The 16193-nt window shown below is 43.9% G+C and overlaps 1 protein-coding gene across 2 annotated transcripts in view; it reads left to right on the top strand.

Annotated features, from left to right (window-relative positions):
• The window catches only part of GRIA1 (glutamate ionotropic receptor AMPA type subunit 1), a 305105-nt gene extending 290759 nt beyond the window's left edge, over positions 1–14346 (top strand). For both annotated transcript variants that reach the window (XM_046000553.1, XM_046000554.1), the window contains exons 15-16: positions 3535–3669; positions 11502–14346. In XM_046000553.1, the coding sequence (XP_045856509.1) occupies positions 3535–3669; positions 11502–11702 (336 nt within the window). In that variant the 3' untranslated portion in view covers positions 11703–14346. The remainder of the gene's footprint in view (positions 1–3534; positions 3670–11501) is intronic.
• The last annotated feature ends 1847 nt before the right edge of the window (positions 14347–16193 follow it).

Genomic DNA, 16193 nt, shown 5'->3' with positions numbered 1-16193 from the left:
TTGACTCAGGCCAGCCCCACAATTTTGGAAGGGAAATAGGCTCAGAAACACAGAGGGAGTCTGGGACGGTCCCCCATTATGTGGGAAGAGCAAGAAAAAATGTGAAAAAGAAAACATCTCCCTTCCACATGGGGGAGGCGGCAATTCAACACAACAGGTTAAGAGGGACAGACTGGGCAGGGGGTGGTCATCACCAAGATGACTAGCCCAACAATTCTGAAAAAGAGATGGATTTTTTTTTTTTTCTTTTCACCTGTCATTCTTCTCAGTGCTGTCACTCTTTTCTCTCCCTCCTGGCAGAAGACAAGGTGTGACTTTTTTACTCCCACCAACAAGCTGCCTGGCTTTTGGGAGCACAGCTGTTATGGGATAGGAGGAGAATGGTGTCCTCCAGAAGGGTGCTCAGAAGACTCAGGTTCTATCTTTCCCTTCTCCCTTGTCACAGCTGGGAAGCTTGCTGTTTGCCCAGGAAACATGAACACAAGTCCATGAGGACACGTGTCCTCTTATATGGACACTATGGGCCAGAGGTGGAATCAGAGCTCTGGTACTTAAATGGATGTGTAACCCTGTCCTTAGATAGCCCATCATATTCTGTGAGTGAGTCAAAGAGAGTCAGTAATGGCTACTGAACAGTAGACCATGGCCTTAGGCCCCTTTTGAAAAAAATCAAAGTTAGCATTATCAAAAAGCAAATAGCACGCATGAGGGAAACCATAAAACCTTGCCTAAAAGTAAACTCCTCAACTATGTAAGCTAAGAAGAGAGCAACCCTAGCATCTCTTTCCCCGCCCCTATCAGAGTACAGCAGCTTTAGACAGTATGCTGCGTCCAAATGTGCTTTCTGATATTGGTAGTGATAGGGTCCACGTGCCCCCTTGATTCGTCTTCCCTCATCCCTACTAGAGAAGAATTATTTTGGCACTGTGTGTCCTGCAAGAGGTGACTGTCCCCATACCATCTGGCTGCCCTCTTTGTTTGTATGGGATGTGTCCCCCAACACACGTATATTGCCACCTCTATGGGCTAAAGACCTTCAGAAGTGAAGGATACTCTCCACCTCAGACATAGTGAGGTACTTGGTCACTGGATGTTCCTTCTTCAACGGTTACATAGAATATGCCCCTCTCCCTACTTTCATATGAAGATCTGACTGCTTCCTTCCCAGGCGTACCAGAAATAGACATCCCGCCATCTATGGCCAAGGAGGTAGATGTCCTCTTAGGGGTTTCTTGAAGATAGTAACAACAACAACAACAACAATAACAACAAAAATGCCTACCACTCCGTTATCCTTGAAGGCAATCCTCAACCGAGGTGAACTTGAAAAGACCACGAGGAAGAAAAGAGAAACAGTGTTGGTGACCATGGAAGCAAGTTGCACTACAGTTACTGAAAGGCTGATCAGCATGTGAAGGACCTCATTGCTCTCCTCCTAACTTTTTGTGTACCACCTTCCCCAAGCCTCTTCCCCATCCACTCCCTCAGAGCCTCACCATCTACTACTCTTTTTTAAGGAGTGAACTGGTGATGCATTAACATGCCTCCCCACCACATTCCTAGCCCTGTCCACACAGAAGAGCCTGGTCGTTGTTTTTTTATTTCTTTAGTTCCATGCAGAAGAGTTTTATTAGAACTTCTACTAACCATAAATCCTCCAAGGACTCTGAAGCATGACTCTCCAGAAGCAGAATGACAGACTTCCTGAACCACAAACAAGGAGACATTTTGAGTGTTCTGAAAAATAACGCCAAGTGGGAATTTACTTGTTCCGCCAACTCTTGAACCAAGCACCAAACTCGTTTTTGCACATATCCCTTATCAGGCCATTATACCAGAGCAGGAGAAATTCTACCCCTTGGAATAATCATTTCCATTGCTTCCCAAGCCAGGATATGCCTTGCCAAGTGTAACCCATATTCAAGAGCCATCTGCTTTAGCAATACAGGAAGCCACCAAAGGGGTGTGCTTTAGATAATCCTACAGCTCTGCTAGCCAAGTCTCCTTCTGGGGCGAGAAGGCATGCTGCTATTTGCCAGCTGTGGTCCCCAAGCCCAGCCCTGCTGAATCCTGTACAATGCACCAAGTAGAACTAGGGGAGAGCCCACTGACTTAGTCATTAACAAAACCCTTCTCACATGTCCAGATTCTAATAGGCAGATGTCAAAGGAGTCCCTGGGGCAAGACAGTTCACCCTTTATGTGACTTGCCTCCCTCCCCACCTGAAAAAGAGCCCATGCAGAGACCTAAAAGCCATATCCTATCCTGTGCCACCAACTAACCAACCGTGGCGAGTATCTGTGCCAGTGGAGGCATGCATTTTATTTTAATTCAATGAGAAACTTGTTGTACCTGCAAACAATACAAGCAAAGATGTGAGTGCCACCATGACATCTGAGGATGAGTATTCTTCCAAAAGTTAAAGATATAAATTATTCACTTGCCCGTGTCAAGAATGTTATTGAGCGGTCTCCCCACTCTCTGAGCTGGTAGTCCCACCGTGACCACCAGTTTCCTTCAGTTGTTCTTACCACTTGGGAACAGTCCCCAGTCCCCTCAGTCCCCCAGTTTTGAACCCAACTGGAGGTGACTGAATGCAGGGACAGTCTCGGCAGACTGATGGTCTTTCTCAGCCTCCACAAAGTGAGCTCTGTCCACCAACTCCTGGAGATGGGAACTTGTTCCCCAGCCCTAGGAATTAAACACTTTTCTGTTCCACGATTCTGCTCAGCCAGAACAAGTACAAGATCTTTTCCCAGGGGGAACAGAGATTTCTAAATTCAGCTACCTGCATCTGCCTACAGTGTCTTTTAGCAAACACCTCCAACAGAAAAATGACACCAATTAGGCATAATTATTAGGATTTAACAGAGCCATTTTTCTATCTCAGGGCCATTTTACTGTTCCAAGCCCCCCAGTTTCCTTTGTCCTTAGACGGGCCTCAGATCAGTAAGTTAAAGGCATATATTGATTGGTCTTTATTATGTGGGGGACGACTGCCTTATTAAATTGAAATTAAAGGCACGTCTAGGGAAAAGTTCATTTTAAGTGCCAACTCAGAAAAACATTCCGAGACATAAACAACAGGCAAAGCTGAGGCTTTGCACAACAGAAGGCTTGGGGACAGGAACTGAGCTGAAAAGGAAGGCACACGTTTTCTGAAAGAATAGGGTAATAAGCTCAAGGATGCAGATTTTGATAGAATCTGCCCTGAATTTGTGGTGTCTCCTGCCCCGGAACAGGCACTGAGGAGGGAGGGAAATGTAATTATAAATTAAAGATAATCAGGGATGCTCTGGGATATTGTTATACACACACACACACACACACACACACACACACACACACACACACATTCTCCTAGGGATACTCAGCGCTCTGTCAATGAAAGAAAAGACTCTCCGATTATTTTGAAGGTTAAAAAGGGTGACGGGGTTGAGTGTCTGTGTGTACAAATGCTGTTGCTTAGATGCTCTCTAGCCTTCTGGCTCACTTTGCTCTTTCCCCTCCCCCCTTCCCTCCTCCTCTTCCTAGGACAAGACGAGCGCCCTGAGCCTCAGCAATGTGGCAGGCGTGTTCTACATCCTGATCGGGGGACTTGGACTAGCCATGCTGGTTGCCTTAATCGAGTTCTGCTACAAATCTCGTAGTGAATCCAAGCGGATGAAGGTGGCATCGTCTCCCCAGGCCTTTTTCCTACCCCATTCTGTGATATCACTGGGTTTCCTGGGAGTCCCTGTACTAGAAAGGGTGGGGACTGATAGGAGGTTGAGGTCCATTTGAGGCACGGGGCAGAAATCTGTGATGAGGAAGGGGACAAGAAAGGGGACAACTTATGAGAAAGGAAGGAAGATGGGATGTGTCAGGTCTGAGAAACCACTGCACCCACCAGAGGTGGGGTGGTGAGTTTAAAACTTAGGAGTCCAATTGGATAGTCAACACAGTGTGAGACAAGAGTGGTTGCTACAGAAGTAGTTTCTCCCTGAGGTTGCATTAACAGAAGTATAGCTCCCAAAATAGGGGAAGAGGTATCTACCTTCTTCAAGATAGATAATCTTGCCAGGCTTGGTGAATTAGGTCTTTTCTTAGCCACTGTACTGTGATACAGATTTTGGCAAAGAAGATTAAGCAAATTAGCTAGATGACCCCAAACCACATCAAATATAGCTGAAGACATATAACCAGAGAAGAGAAGAATTAGGAAGGATATGATAGTTGTCTATAAAAATATGAAGACTTTTCAGGTAGAAAAAAATAGACAAGTTCTTTGGGGTCCCAAAGTGGACAACAAGAACTAATGACTAAAAGCTATGGAAAACAGATGTGAACACAGTGAGATCTACTTTTCTTTCAGAGCGACGACAAAATGGGATTGACTGTCCCACTAAATAGCAAGCATCCCGTCACAGGAGGTGTACAAGTAGAGGAAGAGTAACCCTTGGGGAGGATAGAGATTCCAGTCCTCAGAGGGAGTTTAGAAAAAAAAGGCCTTCAAGACCCCTCACACTTCCTCATTTAGCTTGAATATGAATATATTCCTGCAAGTGTGAATGATGTGAGCAACACCATGAGCAAGACATCACGACGAGACAGAGGACTGAGATGCGATCTGTGACCGCCAGCACTTTCAACAAAAAACCACACAGAAAAATTACTCAGTGAAGCAACTTACAAATAGGAAGTTTGATAGGAATGCAGAGGAGGGAATTAGAGAAGGCTTTTGGGATGAGGCAAAAATTAAGAGGAAAGATGAGTGGGACTCAGACCAATGAAGGTAGAGAGAAAACACAGTCACTCTGAGCAATGTACCCCAGGGCTATGACATTGGCTTGACTAGACTAGGAAGATTCACTGGTAGGATTTGCTCTCCTAAAATGAACCCTACGAAGTCCATAGAAGCTCAGTACACCTACTGCTAAGTCACGACTACAGCCTCCTGCCTAGCCTCTCCCTGCCTTGGGGCAACAGCCCTACACATATCTCCAGGGTCACTCTTGGAGAAGACATGGCTGGACACTTGCTTCCGCTGTTTGGAAACTCTGTATTCAGTTCTGTACACAGAGAGTAGGAGTTGGAGGAGGAGGGCCTTATGTCCTGGCATTCAGACCTTCTGTCCTGACATTCAGCATTTCCACATCATGGCTCCAGCCTACTTTCCCCTCCCCAGCAATCTGCTTTCCTTACATACTACGCACTCTAGCCACCCACCTCATGCTTCCCACCCATGTGCCTTAATGCAGGCTAATCTCTCTCCCCATCTTCTGCCCACAGGGCCCATTTAAAAGGCAATTTAACTAAGATACAATAACAAGGAACAATTAAGGGATGGTTGTATGATGGTATTTAACCAGAGGACTTAGGAACACCTCATTCCTACCCTTGACCAGCTCACCCACTACCAGGTCTTCTCAGAAAGGACAAAGCAGAGCAAAAGCATAGGCCTCAAATTCTAAACCCAGGGACCTCCAAGATGCTTGGCAAACACAGCAAGGTCTCCTAGAACCTAAACAAAGATTTCTGTGCCTATTCCATCTAAAACCTCAACCTAAATATTCTCATATCTTACCCTCCAAAGTGAGGAAAGGCCACTCTGGAGACAAAGAGTGGAACAGAGAAAGAGCTAGGTGAGCTACAATCTTTACAACCCTCCAAAACCTTCCACATGGACTGCGACCCAAACCAAGGGCCCAGGATTGGCCCAGTCCACAATGCAGGATCTCCTTCTCACTGCTTCCCTAGAGCACAGTGCATGTATTGGTCTGAAGCATGGACTCTAGAGACTGAGTGTCTGAGCATAAACCCTGCCTGCTTCATTTGTTAACTGTGTCATCTGGGACAAGTTCCAGTAGCTCTCTGAGCCTCATTTTCTATAAAATGGGGCTAGTGGCAATACATATCTCCTAAAATTGGTGTGAGCTTTCTTTGAAAAATATAAAGGGGTTGGCAAAATGCCTGAGTCATGACAAGCTCTCGATAAATAACAATATTAACAATGATAACTAGAATTTATAACAATATTTCCTATTAATGACCAGCCACAGTCTTTTCAAGACTTCTTTTATTGCCCCTACTTACAGGTCCTAGGTTTTTTGAGCTATATATTTTGTAAGTTCCTGAAGGTAAGAAGGTGTGTCTAATTTCTCTTTGGACATCCCACACACATAGGGTAACTATTAGTAAAATTAATGTGGAATTGCACCCAAAGAGAAAGTCTCAAGGCTGAGGTGCTTGATGGGGAAGAGCTGCTATCTGAGTAAGCAAATACAACCATCAAGACCACCCAGCCTAGAAGCACAGACAACATCATCCAAGCTGGTTCTGGCTCCATCTGTGCTCATAAAATCTGATGAGAGCAGGCATCCACCAAGCAGGAAGTGCCTGGACTTCTGGCCCTTCCTATGGGATTACCGTGTCCCACTAATCATGCTTGGTGTCAGGTAATGGTACCAGGGTGGCTCAAGACTAGGATCCTTTTAAAACTAGACAGATGACTTTTACCACCGAAGTCACAACATTCAGGTTAAGGCAATACTTAGAAGAGGTTACTGAGTCAGGTCATAACTTCTTGAGGACATTGGTACCCTTCCCTTTACAAAGATGTTGAATTTCTCAGAAACCAATGCCAGGATCTCTTAGAGTCATTCATCCAAGGTCTTCCGCCATGATCTTTTATAGTTAATTCCACTGGTTGACACAACTTCTGCCCAATTCACCGAGGCTCCAAATAGAATTTTTAATCTTCCAACTGCAGAAAAGATACTTCTACTGTCTTTATTGATCAACCCAACCCTTCATTTTTGAAGCTCCATCAACTTCTCTCTTATCCAAAGGAGAAAAGTAAAATACCATCTACCTGCCTCTCAGACTTCACAGCTTTGCAACTTTCTTTATTATTCTGTGATTAGCCTTACCCAGAGGCACTTAACTCTTTACAGACCTGGGGCTTCCACCTCACACAAAGGGCCCTGTTAACAGTGTTAACTTTGGTCAGAACCTTGCACAAAATATGAATCTTGGAACACTGAAAAAAGAAAAAAATAATAAAATAAAAGTTAATAACAAATGTTAAAAAAAAAAAAAAACAAATCTTCCCTCTTATTCCTTTCCTTGATCACAGTGTTTGGCCAACTTTAAGGCTTTGAGCCTCTAAACATAGTTCAGGGCCAACCTCTAATTTCTCAACAGCAGTTAGGGAGCCCTTCCTCACTGTGCATGGAAGAGAGAAAAAAGAAAGGAAGGGGGTAGAAAAGGGGAAGAAGGAGGAAAAGATGGGAAGAAGACATGTTTTTAGTAACTTCCATGTTCAGAGTACTTTATGTACATTTTTAAGGATTTTATCTATTTATTTGACAGAGATCACAAGTAGGCAGAGAGAGAAGGGAAAGCAGGCTTCCCACTGAGCAGAGAGCCCCATGTGGGCCTCGATCCCAGGACCCTGGGATCATGACCTGAGATGAAGGCAGAGGCTTTAACCCACTGAGCCACCCAGGCACCCCTATATACAGTTTTATTAGCCCGGTAACATGTTGTGCTTGCAGTTCTACAGATGAAGAAATAGGGGTTCAGAGAAGCTAAGGAGCTTGTCCTACGAAGGTCACACAAGCTAGCAGCTGGACAAACAGAATTAGACTTCCAACGCAGGAACAGATCATTGTGAGCACCTACTATGTGTCTCCTCCAGCAGCAGTCACAGTGGACAGACAAATAAGACACAGCCCTATCCTTAGGTTTTCCTCACATAGTTGTTGAGGTCATTCATTATAGGTCATCTTTTGCTTGTGTGTTGTTGAGTCCCTTTCCCTTTTGACATGTCACACAAGCAAGACACACAGCAGGTGTCACAGGCATAGTGGGAAGGCACCCTGGAGGCATTCCTTCCACAAAGACATACTGAGCACCACTGTATGCTAGGCATTGATCAACACTGGGGACACAGTCAGGAACAAAACGGTCATAACTTCTGTTCTCAGGAAACTACAAGTATGATGGGAAGACAGAAAAAATATGTATACATTTACAAAAATGCGGGCACTATCAAGTCCTGATCAGGGAATGAGGGTTGGGGCAGGTCACAGGGCTTCCCCTGAGAAACTGTTGTCTAGCAGATTGAAACATGGAAGGAATCAACCAGGGGGAAAGAGTTACCTGCAAAGGATGCACGTATGTCAGAGACCCAAAGACTACAACTTTTGCCCAGAAATGGGAAGAAGTCCGGGATGACCAGGGCCCAGGAAGCCTGTGGGAAGAACATGAGAGTTGGGGACTCAGGGAGGGACTTCAGACACCTTTTCCATTGAGCAGAATCTGAATGGTCATTTAGTAGCAAAAATACACAACCCAAGACACAGTCCAGACTGAAGTCTCAGATCCTCAGTGCCTCTCCTCTACCTGGGGAAAAAGACCAGAACTGAATCTTTAACTAATATCAAAGATAACCAGGGTCTGTATTACTGCCCACTTAGCTCCCTGTAGAAACTAACTGTGTGTATGACACGATCTGTGGTTAAGCCACAGCAGCTGAGGTTTGCATGCTTCCCTGGAATCATCAACCAGCTGGGAGACTTGGAATGCGTCCTCCGCAGCGGGCGGTCACTCTGGCTCGTAGCACACATGCTAGTAAGAGGTCATCACTGAGATCTGAGCTCTTATTAGGGTGTTCTAGGATGGGCAGCAGCTGGGAGACTTTTCTTAGAAAAGCAAGTGGCTGAGAAGTTAGGATATAATCACAGAATAATGAGTCTCTGAAGAGGCAACTTGGGGGATTTTGAGGTTGGACTTTTCACTCACACTTTTCTCCCTGAGCATCAGCTTCAAATGTACTGTAAAGATGTATTTTAAGAATGGCTGGTATGTTAAGGTTGGACAAGGGAGAAATGCATTTCGCAGAGGCAAGGGGAAGAATGATATGAGCCTATGACAGCTTAGCTACAGGGGGCACAGTTAGGAGGTCATCCTCTTTGACTGTAGGGGACAGACAACGCTAACCTTAAATCATTTAATCATAAGTCCTCAGTTTCTCTGTAGAGTGAAGGATATAAATATCAACCTTGCTTGCATATTGGAATTACCTGAAGACTTTTCAAAAATCCAGATGTCCAGGCCATACACTACACTTAGTAAGTCAGCATCTTGGAGGGTATGTCTCGGATATCAGTGTGTTTCCCTCAAAACTCCCCAGAGAACTCCAATGTGCAGTCAAATCTGGGAATTGATGATCTAGTCATTTTTAGCATTGCTTTCCACCCCCAAGTTCTGATTCTATCCATCTCTTCTCCTAAGATCCCATAAATGTATTAGAAAGGAAGCCGGAAGCCAGTAAGAAGGTAGCACTCATTGTCGATGGGAGGATGGAGTCACTGACCACAGAGAAGCCCTCAGCTTCCGGGAAAACCACTTCTGAGTGGTATGAATTTGGAGGGTTTTAGCTACATGCCCGGCTAAGTTATATCAGACCAATACTGATCTGCCACCAATCTTCTCCTTTAAGATAAATTCATCAAATACCACCAACTGCAATAGAATATTATGGGAATATATGAGACCTTTTGAAAAACAAAGCCCAAGGTGATCTGTGTGAGCTTTAAACTTTATTTTTTAATAAAGGGATGTGGCAGAAAAAAAATCATAGAAGATAAACATTCCAGGCTAATCCACAGAAGGTTCCATACTTCCCTCACACACAAGTGAGAACCAGTAACCATTAACTCCTTGGGTTTTCTTTTCATCTTTCCGCCATAAAGCATCACAATCGTATTTATTTGGCCTTCACTTAGAAGAATGCCGTCAAGGTCATAGTTCCTCTTGAGTGGAGGAAGATGAAAACAGAATGTAAATAAATCAAGTCTGGAGGTTTGAGAAGGCAGAGCCAGTATGGGCAGAGCATCCTTTGGGGCAAATCTGTCTGAATCAGGAATTGCAAAAAGAACCCTTAATAACATTATCAGAACTGCCAATAGTAAGAGGAGACTCTCAGCATAGTACAGTAGAAACAAAAATTAGGTCAAACTGCTGTTTAACTCTGTCTGGTCACCAGAGATTGACTGACTTCTCTGATGGCTAGAATCATAGCAATATGCAAAGGAGAAAGCACATAAAATTTTGAGAAGGGTCCTAGGTGGTTGGCTTTTTTTAGACAAATTTAAAATATCTATTAAACATCTATATACTGGACACTATAGGAGACTGCTAGGGAATGGGAAGAAATGAACTTTGCCTTCTTCCAGAGAGCTCTCTTAAAGAAGACAAAATCTACATTAGCAGAAGCAGAACCATTATAAAATCATGTATAATGTAGGAGTACCGAGGCTGGGTGGGGGTGAGGGGCCACATACTTGCTAGTACAACCTAGAACATCTTCAAGGAGGAGGTGAGAACAGAATGAGCTTGAAGGATCAGTAGGACTGGTCTCAGAAAACTCTCAACTCATAGATAATTCTTCTTTATGTTGATTCCCAAGAAACCAACCCCCACTTCAAAAATTCTATGGTACCACTTAATGGGAGATTAGAAATGATAGGAAGAGAGAAGGGTTTGGATTTCATGTCATGAAGCTTCTTTCTCCAAAGGAAGTCAGGACAGAACCCTTCCTCTTATCTAATAATATATGGTTCTAATTCCAGGTGGTTGTCTTGAACATTGCACCTCACCCGTCTGATCCCAGGGTGATCACTAAAGTCCTTTTCGTATCTAGAATTCTAATATTCTGGGAATCCCAAGCTTAGCAGCGCTGGTTTGATGTGTCAGTCTGGAAGTCAGATTATATGTGCTGGTGGGGAAACAGCTGACATGCAGATAATGATCTTTGGAATATATTCTTTCCTTTAGCCCATGCTTCTTTCCAATTACATTTTGAATATTAGTCAAATAAGTCCTCCATTCCCATTACACATGCTACTAGAGGTAGGATAGGATTTTTCCTGAAGTAAATCAGAGGTAGTTTTAAATTTTAACAACTATAACACACTCCTTTAACAAAATTTTCAAATAATTTTTCATGCAGTAGCACTGTTCTTGCTAATAAAATTCTGCAGATGCATAGATAATCACATTTTACAAATACGGAGATTTAAAAGTCTAGAGAGGTAAGGAGATACGTGCAAGGTCATACAACTAGTTGATGTCAGAACCAAAACTAAAATCCCAAGTTTCCTCAAATTTTCCACTTGGTAATATTGCAACATTTATTATCTTTAATACTACCATGGACATCGTCCATCTTTAGAAATCATAGCATATAAGAGCTAGAAAGGATCTTAGTGACCACCCAGTCTAACACACCTCATTGCACAGAGAGAACAAGGGATCCAGAAAGGAGATTAGACTCGTCCAGAGCCACTCAGCAGTTTTGGAAGTTTGTGGGAAGCCAAGGTTAGCATTCAAGATAAGGAGAAAAGGCGGATGGGGAGGAGAGGTGGGGTGAGAGTTTAAGGCCAGCATTGACTCATTCTCCTTGCCAATCACTGCCAAGGACCCGGGGAAGAACCCCCGGTCCTCCTGAAAAGGGTTTCTGTTTGATCCCACAGCAATCCATCAATGAAGCCATACGGACATCGACACTCCCACGTAACAGTGGGGCAGGAGCCAGCGGTGGCGGGAGTGGAGAAAACGGCCGGGTAGTCAGCCACGACTTTCCCAAGTCCATGCAGTCAATTCCCTGCATGAGCCACAGTTCAGGGATGCCCTTGGGAGCCACGGGATTGTAACTGGAGCAGATGGAGACCCCTTGGGGAGCATGCTCAAGCTCCCCCAGTTCCATCCCAAACCCTTCAGTGCCAAAAACAGTAAAACGAAACACAACCGCCACCAACCACCATGACCGCAAGGAAGATGATTCAACAGAATTTCCTGAAGAATTGAAAAATCATTTTGCTGTCCCTTTTCCTTTTTGATGTTCTTTCACACTTTTCCGTTTGCTAAGTGAGGATGACGAACAACACTGCCCTGCAATGAAGGGAGAATAACACTAATAGGCCTGTGTCTCTGAAACGGAGTCATGGCAACATTAATGAGGAAACTGGACCGTTTTCTTTTATTCGGTTGTTAATATGTCTTATTGTGTGTGAAATTTTCTTTCTTACTAATATCCATGGTTTGCAGTTCTGTTAGGCCTCTTCCTCCTCCTGGCTTCTTACTCCCAACTCCCTCCTCACGTCTCTTCGGTTTTCAGGTTGGAGATTAAAGATTCATTCTACCATACAAGCAAGCAAAAGGAAAAAAGCAACCTTCAAACTAATTCACCATTGGAGCTCTCTAAGTTACCCTCCGTTCCTCAGCCGCAAGCCATGGATGAGGATGCATACTGCTAAAGGAGTGGACTGCCTTCCCCAGGAAGGGCACTTCCTAGGCCCTGGTATAGCTGAGGACACAGATGAGAAGCAGTTTAGACCAAGGGTGGTGGAGAGGGCAAAGGCAGATGTGCAGTCAGAGGAGGACGCAAGAAGTTATTGCTGGAGGCTCAGAGAAAGCTTCCTTTAATGTGTAACAGCCATCCCACAGGCCTTAGATGGAATGGTATGCTGTCTTCACAGAGTCAACTTGAGCGCTGAGAAGTATGTCTTTCTGCTATGCTCAAGTCCAAAGGCACTCTGCTAGCTGAACTGGCCTCCTGAACCGAGTACAGCCTTGGAAATAGCTGAAAGCCAGGGAGATACTGTCCATGATTTTTACTTTTCATTTACTTGACATCTGAGCAGGAACCCCACTGTGGAGTAGACCCTCTCTTCAGAGCTTCTGATATGGGAGGAAATGCTATGCAAACTAAGTAAATAAAGGATGGAAGAATTTTGGAAGAGGAAGCATCACGCAAGCCCATAAGCAAGAGTACTTTTCATGGTATGCCCTGTCCTAGGATTCAGAGACCAAATATGAAGTTTAAGGTTTTGCTGACCTGGAGAATATGGATTTTCATGTCCATTCCAAAGTGTTTTAGCATGTGGCCAGGTAACATTCTATCACTTTACAAAGTAAAATGCCCAAGGATGAGTAACTTTAAGGAAGACAGGAAGATGAATGAAGTTGATAATGACATTGGGGGACCTTAATATCACTGACCCCAACTTCTAAGAAGGCCGACCTTCCCCCTGGCTAAGACAGAATGAGGATGTATTAGTCCAATACCAGACTCAATATGCCCATGATTGTGACTACAAAGCTGAACTAAAGCAAGATTGGAGAAATGACAGGGTTCATGGAGAGAAGCCTAGGCTGACTGCAACTTTAGTTGGGAGCGGGGTTCCTGGCACATAGCTTTCTTGGAGATCCCAGCTCTCATTCTTGGTGCAACTGGCTTCCAGCTGTCCAGCAGCTACTCTCCTAGGTGCATGATTCAGTGTGTGCCATGTGTCTTTAGCTTTTATTGATGACCATGTTCTGGGTTGTTTCCTTGCCCCCTACTTCTATCCAGTCTTCTCTGCTAGGGGTTATTATTAGCAACTGATGAACTAAAGGTTTGGAGGCCTACCAACAAGTAGGTGCAGCATGACTGGCTTCATCTGTGGACTCTCTCAGTGGACACCCACCATCTCTATGTGTCTCCCATTCTCCTAATAACAGCTGTAGCAAAGAACCATCCCCAAATCAAACTCTTCACTCTTTCAACTCAAGTGCTGTCCAGTCTCTCACGTGTCAGTGTGGGCATGGTACGTGAAGCAGGACCGTCAAGATGGATTTTTACCTTTCACTACTGCCAGCTGATGTCCTCCCCATCCCCTGCCCTCCCACCAGATTTTTTTCAGCTCGTAGCATACCACTGCAGAATCTGATATGACCCATCATTAGGGAGTGCATTTCAGAGGAGTCGGAAATAACCTTATTACTATCAACATGCTTCAAAGACCTTTTGCCTTTGGTAAAATGCCTCTCCAGCCACTGAGCTCACCAGTAACATGATCTGAGAGGGAGAGACCATCTAAGCTAACAACGAGGGTCTATGTTGTGTGGGGTCCAAGACTCCAGAGGAAGAAGGTTTTTATCAATGGAGGGGTGACGGGGAAAACAATAGCAAGAAAAAAGTTAACTTGTATTATGTATTTTTACTACACTTTTCTTAAAAATAGAGCAATGGGAAAACTCTGAAAGAGACTGACATTTTTCTCAACAGGAATCCATACTTAACAGTTCTGGCTTTCATTAAATTTTGCTCTTTGGTACCTGGGCCTTTTATTTAACATCTATATTTGTTTTAATTCTCTTAGCAGATGTGTGAAAGATTTTTGCTTGATCAAACACTAAATATTTTGGTTCCTGTTTTTCTTTCAAGTAGCCAGGGTTTTTTGGGTTTTTTTCTTTTGGTATTTGCATAAAATGAAAATATCACCAAGAATTAAATCACTGTGGATCCATTACCTACTTTTCATATTTGTCCATTCCATTTTTGTGCCATTTCTGAAGCCAGAGCTCTAGAGGTTATGTTATTTCCTCATTGCTGAACATAAGATTAGTACATTTTTAATGGTAACCCCCATTTCTGATTCATAAGCAGCTCTCAAATACGTCATTTCAGCCTAACTAGTTTACTCTGAGTTATTCATTCAAATAGAATAACCAAAAAAAAAAAAAAGGGGGGGGAAAAAGGCCAAGTGATAATGGTTTCCAAAGGCCACATTTCCACATACATGGGGCGCAATGTTTGACATACAATGGTCACAGTACTAGAGAACTGGATGGCTCATGGGGTGGCTCTTCCAGACACTCCCAAACTGGAGTCTAGGTATCCGTGTTGTGCAGAGTTCCAACTAAAACCAGTGTAGACCATGCTTAAAAACACACATTCTTGGTCCCAGACCCACAGTACCCTCTCATTTTTGCCTGAAAGTTTTTCTTTCATTCCAGCAAGAGTGAAAGATCCTTTCTATAAAAGATCTGACATTGGTTGACATTTAGATATTGATAATTAAGAACAGCTTCAAATGTTTTCTTTCCCAAGGAATTTTGCATATTAACAAGGGTCAGAGGTCTCAAATAAATGAACGAAGTTCTAATTGTGGCCTTTCAGGCAGTAACTACCATCTCTGTGGTAAAGGGCTGAGGGAAGGGGAAGAAGCCAATGGACTTATGTGAAGCTCCAACAATCGTTTGACTCACCTGCAGTCACCTGCAGTACGCAGGTGCCTCTAAATGAAGACACACTTTAACAGCAGCTAACAGGTGGAGAAAACTCATCTCTGTCACCTCACTTTCATGTAGTTAGGATAATGATCCTAACAGCTATAAGAGCACGGGTTACCATGTATTAAGCACTTAACTCTGTCAAGCACACTTCATACCTTCTATATCCTGACAGTGGCCCTCTAAGGAAGGGCTTTATGGAAGAGGAACTCAGGCTTTCAAAGATGACATAACTTGCTCACACTCCTGGAAGGGTCAGAGCCAGGATGTGAACCAGGTCTGCCTAAACCCCAAGCCTTTACATCACCCATCTACTCCTAAGCAGGTCATGATGCATCACAGCCAGGAAAATAGTGGGCAAACAGTTCTCTACCTTCCTGTAATGCCAAAGTAACTGGGGGCAGGGTGGCTGGTTAAGGCTATACCTGCCCACCTTTGGGAAAGCCAGCCTGTCTTTCTGGGTATGAGAGATCACTAATCCAGACAGGACTGCAAAAAGGGAGAAGAGGAGAAAGAGTTACTTTTAGTCCCTTTAAAATAGATCCAGGTTAGGGAGCAGCAAGCCTATCGGAAAAGGGAAAGAGAAGCAGGTCGCCTGCACAATGGTTGATTTCAGCCTGGAGAAGATCTTCAGGGTTGTCCTAGGGAAAGCAGAGGTAGCTTTCTGTGTGGCCAAGACCGGGATCCATTCTAGGAAGTACAGGGCAATGAACTTAGCCTCAGCTACAGAAAGGAGTTCCTAACAGTCACAGTATCCTCAGAGTATATTAGACTGCCCCTGGAGCTGAGACAAACCCTTGTAAAGGAGATGCCACAAATGTGAAAGTTGACATACATATTCACTAATTTTCCTTACTTTATCTTGCATCTTTTATAGCCCTATTCAGGTTATCTGGTCAGTAGCACCTTAATATACACCCAGAGAGGGTCAGCAATGCCCTACAGAAATGAGGATGAGTATCTTTCACTGAAATGTCAAAACTCAACTTATCTTAATTAAGAGACAAAATGGCAAGTTCGTTCCTTACCAAGTGCTAATATTCTTTCAAGGAAAGAATGTCTAGGCAGTACATTCCTACCCCACTTTA

Source organism: Meles meles, chromosome 3 (genome assembly GCF_922984935.1).
Source record: "Meles meles chromosome 3, mMelMel3.1 paternal haplotype, whole genome shotgun sequence".
Classification (NCBI taxonomy): domain Eukaryota; kingdom Metazoa; phylum Chordata; class Mammalia; order Carnivora; family Mustelidae; genus Meles; species Meles meles.
This window is presented reverse-complemented; position numbering and strand designations above follow the sequence as displayed.